This window comes from Salmo salar, chromosome ssa02 (assembly GCF_905237065.1).
Source record: "Salmo salar chromosome ssa02, Ssal_v3.1, whole genome shotgun sequence".
Lineage (NCBI taxonomy): Eukaryota > Metazoa > Chordata > Actinopteri > Salmoniformes > Salmonidae > Salmo > Salmo salar.
In genome coordinates, this window is record NC_059443.1 from 63267602 (window position 1) to 63286091 (window position 18490).

Here is an 18490-nt window from a genome sequence, read left to right on the forward strand (position 1 = left end):
CAGTGATACAGTCAGGAGGGGACACCCAGACTCAGGAGGCAGGTTCACTTCACACATTAGTTAGGGACACCCAGACTCAGGAGGCAGGTTCACTTCACACATTAGTTAGGGACACCCAGACTCAGGAGGCAGGTTCACTTCACACATTAGTTAGGGACACCCAGACTCAGGAGGCAGGTTCACTTCACACAGTAGTTAGGGACACCCAGACTCAGGAGGCAGGTTCACTTCACACAGTAGTTAGGGACACCCAGACTCAGGAGGCAGGTTCACTTCACCCAGTAGTTAGGGACACCCAGACTCAGGAGTCTCCTGCACTGTGAGCCACAATACTATTTTAGCCCACTGAGCTAAATCCTTGGCATTAGCATAGGGAATCGATCCAAATGTTCAGGTTTCAACCAAAGGGACTTATCACACAAGCCAGCTCTGATACACTAATTACAATATTATCTTTCTGGGCCAAATATATTTTTTATCCATGAAGACCAGAAAAGTATTTAAAAAACAAGGGTTAGAACTGGTTCAGGGAAAAGAACCGAAAACCGTAAAATAACAAAATTATTTGAAGAACAGAACCCATACCGAAAAAGAAAGTGATCGATAGTGGCGGGGACCGGTTAATAACGTTCTTCCATGTTCCAGGTATTTTCTACCAGTCCCCCAAAAATCGCAACAAAGCGCCTATGCAAAGCCCTCACTCTCACTCAGAAACCTATTCCCAGCGTCTGCCTGCCAGCTGGAATGTTTTTTACAGTGGGTGTGTATGTAGGCTACCAGCCCCTACCTTATGAAGCATAGGTTACTGTAGCCTACTGACGACATTACATAGGTTACTGTAGCCTACTAACAACATTACATAGGTTACTGTATCCTACTGACGACGTTACATAGGTTACTGTATCCTACTGACGACGTTACATAGGTTACTGTAGCCTACTGACAACATTACATAGGTTACTGTAGCCTACTGACGACGTTACATAGGTTATTGTAGCCTACTGATGACGTTACATAGGTTACTATAGCCTACTGACAACATTACATAGGTTACTGTAGCCTACTGACAACATTACATAGGTTACTGTAGCCTACTGACAATGTTACATAGGTTACTGTAGCCTACTGATGACGTTACATAGGTTACTATAGCCTACTGACAACATTACATAGGTTACTGTAGCCTACTGACAACATTACATAGGTTACTGTAGCCTACTGACAATGTTACATAGGTTACTGTAGCCTACTGATGACGTTGCATAGGTTACTGTAGCCTACTGACGACGTTGCATAGGTTACTGTAGCCTACTGACAACATTAAATAGGTTACTGTAGCCTACTGACGACGTTACATAGGTTACTGTAGCCTACTGACAATGTTACATAGGTTACTGTAGCCTACTGACAATGTTACATAGGTTACTGTAGCCTACTGACGACGTTACATAGGTTACTGTAGCCTACTGACAACATTACATAGGTTACTGTAGCCTACTGATGACGTTACATAGGTTACTGTAGCCTACTGATGATGTTACATAGGTTACTGTAGCCTACTGACGACGTTACATAGGTTACTGTAGCCCACTGACGACGTTACATAGGTTACTGTAGCCTACTGATGACGTTACATAGGTTACTGTAGCCTACTGACGGCGTTACATAGGTTACTGTATTCTACTGACGACGTTACATAGGTTACTGTAGCCCACTGACGACGTTGCATAGGTTACTGTAGCCTACTGACGACGTTACATAGGTTACTGTAGCCTACTGACAACATTACATAGGTTACTGTAGCCTACCGACAATGTTACATAGGTTACTGTAGCCTACTGACGACGTTACATAGGTTACTGTAGCCTACTGACAACATTACATAGGTTACTGTAGTCTACGGACGACGTTACATAGGTTACTGTAGCCTACTGACAACATTACATAGGTTACTGTAGCCTACTGACGACGTTACATAGGTTACTGTAGCCTACTGACAACATTACATAGGTTACTGTAGCCTACTGACGACGTTACATAGGTTACTGTAGCCTACGGACGACGTTACATAGGTTACTGTAGCCTACTGACAACATTACATAGGTTACTGTAGCCTACCGACAATGTTACATAGGTTACTGTAGCCTACTGACGACGTTACATAGGTTACTGTAGCCTACTGACAACATTACATAGGTTACTGTAGTCTACGGACGACGTTACATAGGTTACTGTAGCCTACTGACAACATTACATAGGTTACTGTAGCCTACTGACGACGTTACATAGGTTACTGTAGCCTACTGACAACATTACATAGGTTACTGTAGCCTACTGACGACGTTACATAGGTTACTGTAGCCTACGGACGACGTTACATAGGTTACTGTAGCCTACTGACAACCTTACATAGGTTACTGTAGCCTACTGACAACATTACATAGGTTACTGTAGCCTACTGACAACATTACATAGGTTACTGTAGCCTACTGACGACGTTACATAGGTTACTGTAGTCTACTGACGACGTTGCATAGGTTACTGTAGCCTACTGACGACGTTATATAGGTTACTATAGCCTACTGACAACATTACATAGGTTACTGTAGTCTACTGACGACGTTACATAGGTTACTGTAGCCTACTGACAACATTAAATAGGTTACTGTAGCCTACTGACGACGTTACATAGGTTACTGTAGCCTACTGACAACATTACATAGGTTACTGTAGCCTACTGATGATGTTACATAGGTTACTGTAGCCTACTGACGACGTTACATAGGTTACTGTAGCCTACTGACAACGTTACATAGGTTACTGTAGGCTACGGACGACGTTACATAGGTTACTGTATTCTACTGACAATGTTACATAGGTTACTGTAGCCTACGGACGACATAACAAGCGTAATTCAGAAATTAGGGAGAGATGTTTAATTACAGAAGAATGGATGGACTTTTCAATGCCAGTTAAGTATACAATAGTTATCACTTTTCACGTTGGATTTATTAAATACAAAAGGTAAGACGTGTTTTTAATTCTAGTGCTGCTCTGAACACACAAGCTCGTTAGCTAGCTAGCTTTCTCTGGTCTCAACATTAAACCAACTCGGAAGTTCAAGGACATTCAAAGTTCCTCCATATAAGCCGCTCCTCCGTAGGCATAATTCTGTGGGCCTAATTCAGATAATGCATGTCATAACAGGATGCTCAGAGCTTCAAGGCAAGCTTCCTGCATCCTCTTTCCTCACCCTGAAATCTTCAGTTGCATCTCCCGCCCTACACTGTGACTGGCAGCACAGTATATGTGTTTGTCTTTCATTATGATTAAACCATACTGTTACGGCAAAATACAATTTGTTCTTAACGACTTTCCTATACAGATTAAATCGCTCACCCGCTTCACAGCAAGCTACTCTATATGCACTGATTGGTGAAGTAATATAATGTCAAGCTAAATATAAAATAAAATGGATATTTCAGATGTTTAAAAAGGAACAGAAAGGAACGATATAAACGGTTACTTTTGGGGGGTTCAAACCGGTTCAGAACTTTATTTTGCTAGTGGGAACAGTGGAACAGAATGAAAGAATAATGATTCTGTTCAGAACAAAACAATTGGAAAATAACTTTGGTTCCAACCCCTGACTTCAAGTGTTTTATAAATTAGCTATACTCCCGGTTTGGCTAGTAAAGCTCTTGTATATGGTCACCATTGCATACTGCTAACTTGAATACAATGGAATCACCCACAGCATACCAACGGTCACATTGGCTCTTTGTTTTCTTTTCTGGATAGATCCCTTGGGGAAAGAGTTTGTCACGGAGGTTTGAAACTACAAAGGAGTATCATGCTTTATCTTCATGGCATGTACTCTACTGTAGCCTGGTTAGATCACACTCCATCTATGAATCTCTTTTACCCTCTTTATCTCCTCCATTAAATGTATCATTATCCTCTCACTATCGTTCCTTCTCTGAAGAGTCACCTGCACAACACATGATGATCCCAATTCTTCTCTTTACACTCTCTCTTTTGTAATTCATCAAATGTTCCTTCCCTTATTATTTCAACCTGTTCTGGTATCATATCCCCCTCCGTCACTCTCTCTCTCATCCCTCCATCTCTCGCTCTCTCATCTCTATACCGCCACCCCTCTCTCACGAAGCCACACTCCCCTTTTGTTCTGCCTCTGTCTCTGAAAAACCTGACTCTCTCTCCCCCCTCTCCATTTCTATTTCTCTCCCTCTTCACCTCTCTCTCCCCTCTCTTTCTCTCTCTCTCCCTCTCGCTGTAACTCTGTCTGCCTGCCTGCCTGCCTGTCTGTCAAAAAGCGGCTTCAAAAGAGGTTCCGTCGGCGTGACAGGGAACAGTGACAATTTCAACAACAAAAAATGTTCGCACAGCATCTATACATTCTGATCATATAACCAACTAGACTCTCAGTGTGCTGCATTGACTCAAGTCAAAAGAAGCCAAGATATTTCAATGGAGACATTTCTCTATTCAAAAACAGTATACGCCCTAGCCTATCAATTTTATCCAAGCATCTAGACTAGGGTTGCGTCTCAAATTACACCATATTCCCTGTTTAGTGCACTACCTTTTGGTCAAAAGTAGTGCATTACATAGGTAATAGAATGCCATTTGGTACACAGAGGAGGAGGATATCAGGTAGCCTATTAAGGGGAATAGGTATCAAAGGGGCAATTCAAGGCATGCTGATGAGTTGAGCTGATATGGTACTCTAAGAATGTATGACGACCAAGACATTCTGATCATGTCATTACAGAACAAACCGCCAAAGAGAGGGGATCAGTAACCAACCGATTAGACTCTCACTGTGCTGCATTGACTCAAGTCAAAAGACGTTGTCCTCTGTAGCTCAGTTGGTAGAGCATGGATAGTGGGTTCGATTCCCAGGGCCACCTGTACGTAAAATGTATGCAAGCATGACTAAGTCGCTTTGGATAAACGTGTCTGCTAAGAGGCATATATTATTATATTAAGAAGCCAGGATATCTCAGTGAAGATGGATTTTTTCTATTCAAAGTCCCTGTCCTATAAATTGTATCAAAACACCTACACTAGAAGTATATCCGGTTGCCTGTTAGGAGGGATACGTGTTGAAGGAATGCTGATATGAGTGAGAGCGTGAGAAAGAATGGCCCTCTAAGAAGCTACGGTATGTGGGCTGCAGCAGTATCACAGTGATGGGTCCCATCTATGCTATTCTTAGACCTTCCATCCTTCCTTCAAAGACAGTCACACATGACTGGCAGTGGTGGTGGGGAAAAAGGAGAGAGAGGTAGAAAAAGTGAGACATTTGGAATGCTTATTTTCATCACAGAGAAGCAAAGGGTGAGTGGGTGGGAGTCAGATGATCGTCACTTATTAGAGCGACAGTTAGTGAGGGCATACATTTTCGTCATCGACGATGGGTCAATACACTGATGGTCGTTCGGGAAAGGTCTATACTTGGGAGATGGTGATGCATTACAGGTTCAAAGAGGAATGAGAAGAGGACCAGAAAAAGTGTAGAGTCAGAAAAGAAGAACTATTTAAATGTATTTAACTTTGACCACAAGGAATACTGTACATCTCTCTCTCTCTCACACAAACAAACAGACACGCACACGCACACACACACACACAGACACACACTGTCCGATACATTCGAGTACACACAAAAACCTGTCCGCCTGCACTTCGAGTCCCCTTAATCTTTTAATGACTCCATCAATATTTGTAAAGCCAGTCAAATGAAGCCAGAAGCCAATAGAGTTGCCTGCCAGGTCGTCTGTCTGTGGCCATGATGCACTGCTGCCACTCTCTCAACACACACACACACACTCTGGTCACAATCTACTGATCACAGAAGGGGGCTGCCACACCACTAAGCCCGGCAAGAGAACAAGAGAACACGTAATCCACCACAAACCAAACCAGCTCCACAAACAAGCTCCTTCTGGGTCGCACGCTCCCGTTCCTAATCTATCTGTCTTTGTCCCAAATGGCACCCTATTCCCTATTTAGTGCAATATTTTTGCCCCATAGGGCTCTGGTCAAAAGTAGTGCCCATTATAAGGAATAGGATGTAATTTGAGACGTAACCTCTGTCTGAGATCTCCATCCTCAGTCAGATAAATTACCCTTTCACTCGCTCTAGGTTTCATTCAGTAGTCTGTCTGCCTGTCTCTTGGTGCCCCTCTCAAGTCAAGGGCTTCATTGGCATGGGAAACATACTGTATGTTAACATTGCCAAAGCAAGTGAAGTAGATAATAAACAAAAGTGAAATAAACAACAAAAATTAACAGTAAACATTACACTCACAGAAGTTCCAAAATCTTCCAAAAATGTCATATTATGTCTATATATAGTGTTGTAACAATGTGCAAATGGTTAAAGTACAAAAGGGAAAATAAATAAACATAAATATGGGTTGTATTTACAATGGTGTTTGCTCTTCACTGGTTGCCCTTTTCTTGTGGCAACAGGTCACAAATCTTGCTGCTGTGATGGCACACTGGTATTTCACCCAGTAGATATCAGAGTTTATCAAAATTGGGCCTCTCTCTCTCTCTGTCTGTCTGTCTGATTACCTTTCTGCTTACCTGTCCATCTCTCTCCTGCTCTCTGTCTCACTTCCAGTCTCTACATCCACTATTAGATAAACCTGTCTCTGTGTCTCTCCCCCCCAGCTCTCTTTCACTTCCAGTTTTCCATCCACATTTAGTTCCCTCTACGCCCCCCCTAGGGAGAGAGAGAGGAAGACAATTAGTCCTTTCTTCCTCTACGCTCTCCTTACTCTTTCTTCCTTCACCCTCCATTCTCACCCTTTATCCATTTCTAGTTTCATTCTCTATTTCACGCTTTTCTCTCGATCTTGCTGGTACTGAAAAGAAAATGTTCTAAATTTAAATAACAAACCCGAAAATGTGCAATGACTGTCTGTACGTACTAAATGGAGTACAAAAAGGAACACCATTGGTTATTAACAGCCAAAAGAGAGGACTTTGGTTTTACTGGTCATATTAGTTCATTACTGTTCACAAAAGACATTTAAATAAGCCATTTCAGTGGCAGACAGTTACACATTCAGCCTCATATGGATATTGTATCGCACATAAAGAAACGGAAGGCTTTTCGATCGAACCTTCATTGTGATATTTAGGCAGTAGCTCTTGTTCTTCAAAAACCACCACTACTCCCAGGTATAATCCGCTCATAGGTGGATGCGTCCAGTTTTCACAATAACAAGTGTGTATGTTCACAGGTAATAGTTCATTATCGAATACACTTCATAATTATATATGTTTTTAAATGCATTTCGTGAACTAACACTCACACTTGGCTTTTTCTCCTCCCCCTTACCAGCTCTGTCTTTGCTGATAGCTACTTTATAGGGGGAAAATGTACTGGTTGTCCCACCTAGCTAGCTTAAGATGAATGGGTAAGAGCATCTGCTAAATGACTACAATGTAAATGTAATAGACATTGCAGGTTTGATTGAATTTCGGGCCTAAGACTGATGGACTGCATCTATGAAACAGAGAGAAAAGGTCAAGCGTAAAAGGCCTTGGGGGTCCTACCTTGTACATTGCCAGCCCAGATCTCCTCTCTACTCTTCAGAACTGGCATGGTGGTGTGGTCTGGGACTCAACTACTCCTCTCATAGCACCGGGTGGAGGGAAGGATGAACAGATGAAGCCGTGCAGAGAGGAGTAGACGTGAAGAGGGCTTATGGAGTGAGTGATGAGCACCTGGATTGAAGGAGTGTGCGTTTGTCAAGTTTGAGTGTGTAAGGAGAAATCAAAAAAAGAAATTGAGAAATGACGAATGGAGAAAGAGATGGAGAGGGGCGAGGCGCTCTCTCATTCGTCTCTTGTCGTCTGACTCATCCTCCCGTCTTCTTCCACTGGATGATACAGCGCGACGAGGTTTCCTCTGACAACTCCGTGTGTGAGTGTGTGAACAACGGTTGCCGTGGCAATGCGGAGATTAGAGCGTCTCTTCCTCCTTCCCTTTTTCTGTTTCTTCTGTCGCTCCCCTCGTCTATTTAGTCACCATCATCTGTCTGTACGTTCGGTCTTTGTCAAGACTGGGGGAGAGAGGAGAGGAGAGAGATAGAGAGATGGTCAATAACAAGACATTATCTGTTAGGGTGAATGTTTCTCTTAATGGTGAATGCTTTTGTGTAGTTTGTATACACAAGTCAATTGCTTCAGAGGTTCAAGGCTTTTAACACAGCTTTTTACCTTTCACTTCACAATCTGAATTCAAATCCTTTCTGACTTATGGATTGGCTCTTGGCCAACACACAATTATGCAGTGTGATTTATCTTCTTATCACATATCCTAAAAGTTCCATATTATACATTGACAGACAGTACAAAATGCATGCAAAAGAAAAATGGTACTTAGTTATTTTTGTCTGGTGGTTGGATTCAACTTTGGCCTAACATTAAATACCACTTTTTTAAATCAAATTTCAGAAAATATCCCATATCTTACATTGACAGACATACAACATGTGTAAAATATATAGTAACCACTTTGCCAATGTTGACATTAAAGGCCCAGTGAAGTCAAAAACTTGATTATTCTGTGTTTTATGTATATTTCCACACTATGAGGTTGGAATAATACTGAGAAAGTGTAACAATTACAATAATGCCCTTTAAGTGAAAGAGCTTTTTGAAAGGCCGTCTGTTTGGTGGGAAGGAGTTTTGGCCTGCCTATCACCAGGCAGTAAATTAGTTAATAGACAAATAAGAAAAAGAGTTCCAAACCTCTCTGCCAATAACAGTCCTAGCAAAATTCTTGCTTGAGAAATGTATATTTGCTAAAAAGCTATTTTTGTTTAGTTTTTTGCTATTTTAATTAATAACAATCACAGTAAGGTACTATATTGCTACTAATAAATTATTTAATATTGAAATACAAACGGCTGCATTGGACCTTTAAGTATTCAAGGTTTGTAATAGGTAGATTTAACTTGAGCCTAACATTCAATACATTCAACATTAGATTTCTGGAAAAAGTTCCATACACAACAGACATATAAAATGGGTTAAACAAATAGGAAGCACTTTGCCAATTTTGATGATAAGTATTCAAGAAGTAACTTTGGCCTAACACCCACTAGTCTCTGATCTTGTCCGTGTAATTTATGCATCATTCTCTCATGTTCTCTTCCTGCCTTCATCCCTTCTCACTTTTGTTGATGGGTCGTGTCCTGCATTTCCCCGCTGAATTTGACCATGTTGCCCTCTAGGAAGTAAGTGTGTGTGTGTGTGTGTGTGTGTGTGTGTGTGTGTGTGTGTGTGTGTGTGTGTGTGTGTGTGTGTGTGTGTGTGTGTGTGTGTGTGTGTGTGTGTATGTGTGTACACACATTTTAGCCCTGGGAAAAATGTCAAAGGATATCACTGTGTGAGGAATTTTTATCCTGTCTGGCAGAGTGATAAATTATGTATTCAACACATTTTATTTCCAAAACCCATCTTTCTCTCTGACTCTTTCCAACTGTAATTATCTCAAACTCCTTCAGTAGTATTTAAATGACATTAATACTGCAAATGATGTATTTGGCTCAAAGAAACATACGCACACTTCGACAATTAAATACTGTACCACATGCATGTAGGCCGACCAGCCCTAGTCTCTCTACAATCAAACAACGTCTTTCAAAGACAATTATTCAGAAATATACAATATGATATATTGTGGTGAAAGCAAAATGGATTAAACAAAACTACTGATTATTAATATATATCTGGAAAGGGCAGCAGATTGGAGTCTCCTTGCTAAATACATCATTATATTATCCTTTGCCCCCTTCAAAAATGGAAAGCATAGCATATGATAAAGGAAATATGTGAGTTACTGCCATACAATGTAAACCACTTTGAGACTCAATAAAAAGTGCTAGTGCTATAGCCTACATACAGTAAATCCAAGCCATTATCATGTCTTAAAAGAATTGACCAAAAATGTCACAAATTGAACATATAGGCTAGGCTAGCCATGTTTCTCAAATGTAGCAACATAATCTCACCACAGCTTTGTTATAGCATTAATCCTTTATAACTGAGATGGAGGGGTGGATGGATGCCCTTTCTGAGTTAGAGACAGGAAGACATTGTCTGAGTCCCGAATGCACCCTTTCACCTATATAGTGTACTACTTTCGGCAAAACCCCTGTGGCCCTCGTCAGAAGTAGTGTACTATATAGGGAACAGGGTGCCGTTTGAGACGGAGACATTATCAAAAAATGTACCTGGAAGGAACATTGTGTATTATAAATAGTAATAAGAGCTCACTCTCCTAGCGTAGTGACATCCCTCCTCACTGTGCTGGTTTAAAAGCCTACCTAAATCATTCAGACTGCTTGGGTCAACAGTACAGTATACTCAATTAATATCAACGCAATGAAACTTTGAGAGAATACTTTTACTCTAATGATTGAGATGGAGGACAAGGAAGGAGAATTAGTTAAAAAAAGCTAAATCCATGGCCTTCGTAAAGGAAAGTCTAGACTTACAATTACATTTCACATCCACTAACATCTGACATTGACTTAAACTTTGCAACCGATTTGACTTCAACCACTTAAGATAAGAATCAGATTTGATAATATATGACATTTTGTAGAATTGTAGATAACAACATGAAAGTTAGTTGATCAATACTTAGGTCTTGGGTAATGACTAAGTAGGAGCTGTGGCAGTTTTATATACCGCCACTAATGTCAAAATACCCAAAGGAAGCCAAGAATTTCACATTTTGGGGGAATATGAATTACATTCACAAGCACAGTTTTCACCATGAACCAACCTCCATTTTAGACCCCATTTCCATTAGAAGCTTAAGTGAATTTCTCAGAAATTACTAATAGGCATATGGGGTAGTGCCTGTCATCTTTCTATTGAAAAGAAAAACAACAAATATTAGGACACTCAAGCCTACAGTGAACCACCACGGGAATCCTATGATGCAGCCTGAAATAAACACTTTAGGGGGCATCAAAGAGGACCAAGCATGCCCTGGCAGTTGTATGATTCACAGTATCACTCATTTAACCTGTTTAGGATAGGGGGCAGTATTTTCACGGCCGGATAAAAAACGTACCCGATTTAATCTGGTTATTACTCCTGCCCAGAAACTAGAATATGCATATAATTAGTAGCTTTGGATAGAAAACACCCTAAAGTTTCTAAAACTGTTTGAATGGTGTCTGTGAGTATAACAGAACTCATATGGCAGGCCAAAACCTGAGAAGATTCCGTACAGGAAGTGCCCTGTCTGACCATTTCTTGTCCTTCTATAGCCTCTTTATCAAAAATAGAGGATCTCTGCTGTAACGTGACATTTTCTAAGGCTCCCATAGGCTCTCAGAAGGTGCCAGAACGTTGAATGATGACTCTGCAGTCCCTGGGCGAAAAACAGTAGGGGTTTTGGAAAGTGGTCATTCTGAGAACAATGACATGGGTGCGCGTGTGCATGTGAAGACTCCATTTTCTATTTTCAGTGTTTGAACGAAAACAAGGTCTCCCGGTCGGAATATTACCGCTATTTTACGAGAAAAATCGCATAAAAATTGATTTTAAACAGCGTTTGACATGCTTCGAAGTACGGTAATGGAATATTTTGAATTTTTTTGTCACGATACGAGCCGGCGCGTCACCCTTCGTATATGTCTTGACAAGACAAGACTCTCCTTTATCTAACCACATTGTCCGATTTCAAAAAGGCTTTACAACGAAAGCAAAACATTAGATTATGTCAGGAGAGTACCCAGCCAGAAATAATCACACACCCATTTTTCAAGCTAGAATATAATGTCACAAAAACCAAAACCACAGCTAAATGCAGCACTAACCTTTGATGATCTTCATCAGATGACACTCCTAGGACATTATGTTATACAATACATGCATGTTTTGTTCAATCAAGTACATATTTATATAAAAAACCAGCTTTTTACATTAGCATGTGACGTTCAGAACTAGCATTCCCACCGAACACTTCCGGTGAATTTACTAAATTACTCACGATAAACGTTCACAAAAAACAAAACAATTATTTTAAGAATTATAGATACAGAACTCCTTTATGCAATCGCGGTGTCCGATTTTAAAATAGCTTTTCGGTGAAAGCACATTTTGCAATATTCTGAGTAGATAGCCCGGCCATCACATGGCTAGCTATTTTGACACCCACCAAGTTTGGCACTCACCAAACTCAGATTTACTATAAGAAAAATTTGATTACCTTTGCAGTTCTTCGTCAGAATGCACTCCCAGGACTTCTACTTCAACACCCAATGTTGTTTTGGTTCCAAATAATCCATAGTTATATCCAAATAGCTGCGTTTTGTTTGTGCGTTCAAGACACTATCCGAAGGGTAACGAAGGGTGACGCGCGGATGCATATCGTGACAAAAAAATTCAAAATATTCCATTACCGTACTTCGAAGCATGTCAAACGCTGTTTAAAATCAATTTTTATACGATTTTTCTCGTAAAATAGCGATAATATTCCGACCGGGAGTCGTTGTTTTCGTTCAAAGACTGAAAAAGTAAAATGGACTCTTCATGTGCACTCGCGCGCCCGTCTCATTGTTCTCAGATCGACCACTTACCAAATGCGCTACTGTTTTTCAGCCAGTAACTGCAGAGTCATCATTCAACGTTCTGGCGCCTTCTGAGAGCCTATGGGAGCCTTAGAAAGTGTCACGTTACAGCAGAGATCCCTTGTTTTGGATAGAGATGACAAAGAAGGCCAAGAAATGGTCAGACAGGGTACTTCCTGTACAGAATCTTCTCAGGTTTTGGCCTGCCATTTGAGTTCTGTTATACTCACAGACACCATTCAAACAGTTTTAGAAACTTTGGAGTGTTTTCTATCCAAAGCTACTAATTATATGCATATTCTAGTTTCTGGGCAGGAGTAATAACCAGATTAAATCGGGTACGTTTTTTTATCCGGCCGTGAAAATACTGCCCCCTATCCATAACAAGTTAAACAATTCAAAATATATTTTATATTTAAGATTCTTCAAAGTAGCCATCCTTTGCCTTGATGACAACTTTGTACACTCTTGGCATTCTTTTGGGGCTCCCGAGTGGCACAGCGGTCTAAGGCACTGCATCTCAGTGCTTGAGGCATCACTACAGACATCCTGGTTCAAATCCAGGCTGTATCACAACCCAGTCGTGATTGGGAGTCCCATAGAGCGGCCCACAATTGTCCCCAGCGTCGTCCAGGTTTGTAGGCCATCAATGTAAATAATAATTTGTTCTTAACTGACTTGCCTAGTTAAATAAAGGTTCCATTTTCTCAACCAGCTTCACCTGGAATGCTTTTCCAAAAGCCTTGAAGGAGTTCCCACATATGTTGAGTACTTGTTGACTGCTTTTCCTTCACTCTGCAGTCCAACTCATCCCAAACCAACTATGTTATTTCAACTTTTTGTCCAAACCTTTGACTGGTACTATATATATATATATTAACTGTTACTAATGACCCTCAGCAACAACCAAAAAGCTGTGACATCATTTACAGAGGATTCAAATATAGGTAAACAAAACAACGTAATAAAATGGAATGATAATGTAGGCTATACCAACTGAAGGGAACTAACAGTAAATTGGCAGTTGAATATGTGCTGTTATTCGGCTTACTGAAAGTCGATAACGATAGTTTACATTATAGAAATTTGGGCATATAATTAAGACTTAGTCTTAATTGTAGGCCTAAAAATCTATCAGTCAGACCCCTTGACTTTTTCCACAGTTATTTATTTATTTATTTTATTTAACTTTTATTTAACTAGGCAAGTAAGTTAAGAACAAATTCTTATTTACAATGACGGCCTACCAAAAGGCAAAAGGCCTCCTGCGTGGACGGTGGATAGGATAACATTTTTTAAATAGAAGACAAAACACACATCACGACAAGGTCATGGTAGCAACACAACATGGTAGCAGCACAGTTACGTCTCAGCCTTATTTTTTTATTATTATTATTATTATTATTCTAAAAAACAGTTTTTGCATTGTCATTATGCGGTATTGTGTGTAGATTGATGAGGGGGGAAAACAACTCGATTTTAGTATAAGGCTGTAATTTAACGAAATGTGGAAAAAGTCAAAGGGTCTGAGTGCTTTTTTTTGTTTGGTACCTTTATTTAACTTTTCAAGTCAGTTAAGAACAGATTCTTATTTACAATGACGGCCTGCGCCACACCCTGACCCGGATGACGCTGGGCCAATTGTGTGCCGCACTATGGGACTCCCAATCACGGCCGGTTGTGATACAGACTGGAATTGAACCAGGGTCTGTAGTGACGCCTCTATCACTGAGATGCAGTGCCTTAGACCGCTGCGCAACTCGGGAGCCCCCTGAATGCACTGTACATAGCTCTTATCAATAGATCTTATCAAATTGTAAATTACAGTGCATGAAGAATGGTGTTATTTCTATCGGGGAAAAAATGAAGTAGATGCTTTTTCCACCTGGAACCGATAGGTTCGCTAGATCTTATTCATGGTTTCCTTATGCGTAAAGATGGTGGAATTATTATGGAATTAAATCAATATCAGAATACGGTGTATCTGTAGACACCTCTGGTATACCTTCACTTATTCCATCTTCATCCAAAATGAATGGCAGGTGAAAAGCACACTATTCTCATGCTTAATAGAGAGAAAGGTACATAAAAAAGGGAATTACGTTAATTTCCACGCACTTAACTCGGGTCAGAATTGTGCCCTATGAAGATAAATAGATCAAACCAACAAGACAATGCAGCCATACTAGACCAGGGATCTTAATTTGACCTATATTGCCACAGCAAAATAATCCTGCAGCAACAGGATTTGAACGTTTAGTCCATAATGTTGCTTGATCGGTGGTTAGGTTATTAAACTGGCCAAAAGCAGGCTACATGAAAAGTGCAATAGAGTTTATATAACTTTGTGTTAGTGTGGGTTTTCAGTGAATTGATGTAAATCACAAAGCTCAATATATCTCAGCAACAAAAGTGATCAAATTAGGATCCTACAGCTGTACATGAACAGTATCACTCTGTATTGTAGGCTACTGTGTATGTGACCAATAACATTTGATTTGATTTGATTTGATGTACAAATTGAGTGAGTTATATATAGACACAAAACAATGTGTTTAGATGGAGAGAGGAGAGGAGAGGAGAGGAGAGGAGAGGAGAGGAGAGGAGAGGAGAGGAGAGGAGAGGAGAGGAGAGGAGAGGAGAGGAGAGGAGAGGAGAGGAGAGGAGAGGAGAGGAGAGGAGAGGAGAGGAGGGGGAGGCCTAAAGACTACATCAGTGATCATCAACTAGATTCAGCCGCGGGACGCTTCTTGAGCGGATGGTCGGGGTCCGGAACATAATTACAAATCATTCCTAGACAGCAAACTGACCGCAAGAAGCCCAAACAGATATAATATTTGATTAAAACATAATAATTTCAAACCTTGCTTACATTTATATATGTTCACGTGTCTCTCTATGCGTGGGAAATGCGATCCAAAATTAAAATCACTTGGAGATCATTTCCTGGTGTTTTTACAGTCTTTTATGTGTTTTTGCTCAAAAAACTTGGGGGCCAAATAAAACCACCCCCAGGCCAAATTCGGCCTGCAGGCCACCAGTTGGGCAACCCTGGACGACACAATGAGCTGTTCTATACAGTACAGTTCATGTAGAGGGTAAATGTATAGAACACTTATTAAGATCAGAAGCTGTGATAAGACAGTGTGGTGAGGATAGATCTAAAAGGACAGAGAGAGATCTAGATACTGTACATCGCTTTAGAACGCAACCTACTAATCAAGGTTCATCCGGAATAACACACACAGACAACCCTACATAGCACACACACACACACACACACACACACACACACACACACACACACACACACACACACACACACACATATACTCTCTCTCACACACCTGCATGCACACACACCATACATGCAAGCAGAGGCACGTACACACACACACAGTTCAATCCACTACTCACCTATTTAACTCTTGTCTGTAACTCATTATTAATTTAGTGGTGATCAGAGGAGTGGGACAACAGTAAAGACAGAGCTGCCACTTGAAAACACAAAATGTGGTGTGGGTTCCTTAGTCCTTCATGGTGAAATCTCACTCAAAGCAATAAGCATGGGGTGTTTGTTTGAATTGAACCCCCTTTTCAATTCACAAGAAGAAGAAAAAAGACAAAAGTTGAAGATGTAAATGCTATTGATTGAAATTGTTTGTCATAAACTGTGTGTGTGTGTGTGTGTGTTACATTAATAACTTATTTTGGATGAACTGGTGATGCTGATGACTGAAAAGGGACCTCCCATAAGACATACAACTCAGACGCTGAGAAGAACCATCATAGAAAAAGAGGGGAATTTGACAGAGAGCGATGGAGAGCAATGAAATGAACAACATTCTTCTCCTACTGATTTCTATTCTTATCTGTCTATCAGTCTGTCACTATTTCAAACCTACACACGCACTGTGAACAGCGGTCTTCAGATGTGTCGCAAGCCAAGGCTTTACAAGATTTTTAATCTACTTTTCAACAACTAAGCCCGGAAGTCTTTCCTGATTTACGTGCCTTTTGAGATACAAGAGAGGTGAAATACAAGGAAGGGGAAGAAACAGCTTTAGAGACAATTAATGGAGAATTGTCCTTTCTAGTTGAAAAAACATAAAACCGAAATAAGGAGGGGTCCGCTAAATGAAAGATGCAGAAACAAATGGAATTGAATACTAAAAGGGAAATTGGTATGGGACGTTTATTACTTTTGGGTAATGTGTGCGTGTCAATAATTCATGGTGAGAGAGAGAGAGAGAGAGAGAGAGAGAGAGGGCAAGTGGGTGGGTGGGGGCGAGAAAGCTAAATACAGGTGATGGACCAGCTGAATGAAAGAAATTGAAAATCAAGCATTAACCATGATATGTCAAACAACCAGAAATAACCATAGGGGTCCAATAATACCTTACCCAACATTGGCAGTTTTCAAGTTTACTGTCCAAATACACAGTTTGCTAAATCACAAGTCAAAACTTCAGGCAAAACGTAATTATTTTGTGCTAATGTTCCAATTAAGACTCAAAATGGCATCAGGTACATATGAGAAATGCAATGTATAAGGCGAGACAGAGAAAACGCCAAGATAGATAACTGTATTCCTCAAAGACAACAATTAAAAATGGATGAAGTTTGACTGAACCGACGCGGCGAAAGAATGGGCATGGGAGAATTGTGAGACCAACATCAACTGACTATGAGTACCAGATATAATCTCTCTCCTTTCGCCATAGTTTAGTGTGTGAGTGTGTGTGTATGTGTGTTTTATGTATACGTAAAGCACACACAAATACACACACAGACAGACAGATAGACAGACACTAAACAATAGTAAACCTACCTAGAGTTACCAATTTAAGAATCCCGCAAAATTGTGATGCATAGGATGTGGGTGAGGAAGGACCAGAGGAGGAAGAGAAGGGAAATGGGGGAAAAGGAGTCATTGAAGAAGAGTTGTTGTTTAGTTGTCTCTTTCTTTAAAAAATTCAGTCCAAGTTAATTTACATCTGAGTTTAAAGACAGAGAAAGAGAGGGATAGGAATGTGCTGTGGAGAATTGGTGGAAAATGGTAGAGGAGAGAAGGAAAGGAATAATGATCAAAAGGGATGAAATGGTGAGGAGGGAGAGAGGAAAGAGACAAGGGAAATAAAAAAAGTCCCAAAATAAAAATAAAAACTCCCCCTCCTCTCTCTCTCACTCATAAATAGAGGAAATTGTACAGCAGGTAGATGGAGAAATAAATGAGGAGGCAAATGATGGAGAGAGCGAATATATGAAAAGATGAAGCACCTCCCAGCACCACGATAAGGAAGAGAAAAAACATACAACGAAAGAAAAAATTGAATACTCCAAAGCCTTCCGTTTTTGCGGTTTGTGTGAGCTGAGAGGAGGGTTATCAGTAATTTCTCCAACTGTTACAAATCTTCTTCATCTCTTCCTTTTCTGCCAAAAACAGGAGCCTTCCGGTTATTTAAGATGTAAAGCCTTCTCCAGGACAACTGTTAAACGTGTCAAACAGGCAGCATGGTGAGGTACTACCCAGAGCTAGAGAGAACGTACAACTGGCACCTCCATCTGCCTTAGAACGTAGAACTCAAAGTGCACTGACTCGCTGTCCACCCCTCCTCTACCAGAGAGGGAGGGAGGGAGGGAGGGAGGGAGGGAGGGAGGGAGGGAGGGAGGGAGGGAGGGAGGGAGGGAGGGAGGGAGGGAGGGAGAGATGTGTGGAGGTGGGTCCCTCTATAGGATTTTGAATTAAAGGGATGCAGGTTCTCATTTGCAACAAATGTCTAGGAAAATATAATATAATAAGGAGAATGGCTCCCCCTATTGTCAATAATGACATTTGTTTTTAACTAACA

General features: G+C 40.7%; 1 protein-coding gene across 1 annotated transcript in view; it reads right to left on the bottom strand.

The window, feature by feature from the left end:
• The window catches only part of LOC106594786 (glutamate receptor ionotropic, NMDA 2B), a 121834-nt gene extending 103623 nt beyond the window's left edge, over window positions 1–18211 (bottom strand). Inside the window, 2 exon segments of the mRNA XM_045707501.1 lie at window positions 7597–8105; window positions 16056–18211. Coding sequence (XP_045563457.1) covers window positions 7597–7645 — 49 coding nt within the window. The 5' untranslated portion in view covers window positions 7646–8105; window positions 16056–18211.
• Window positions 18212–18490: the final 279 nt, after the last annotated feature.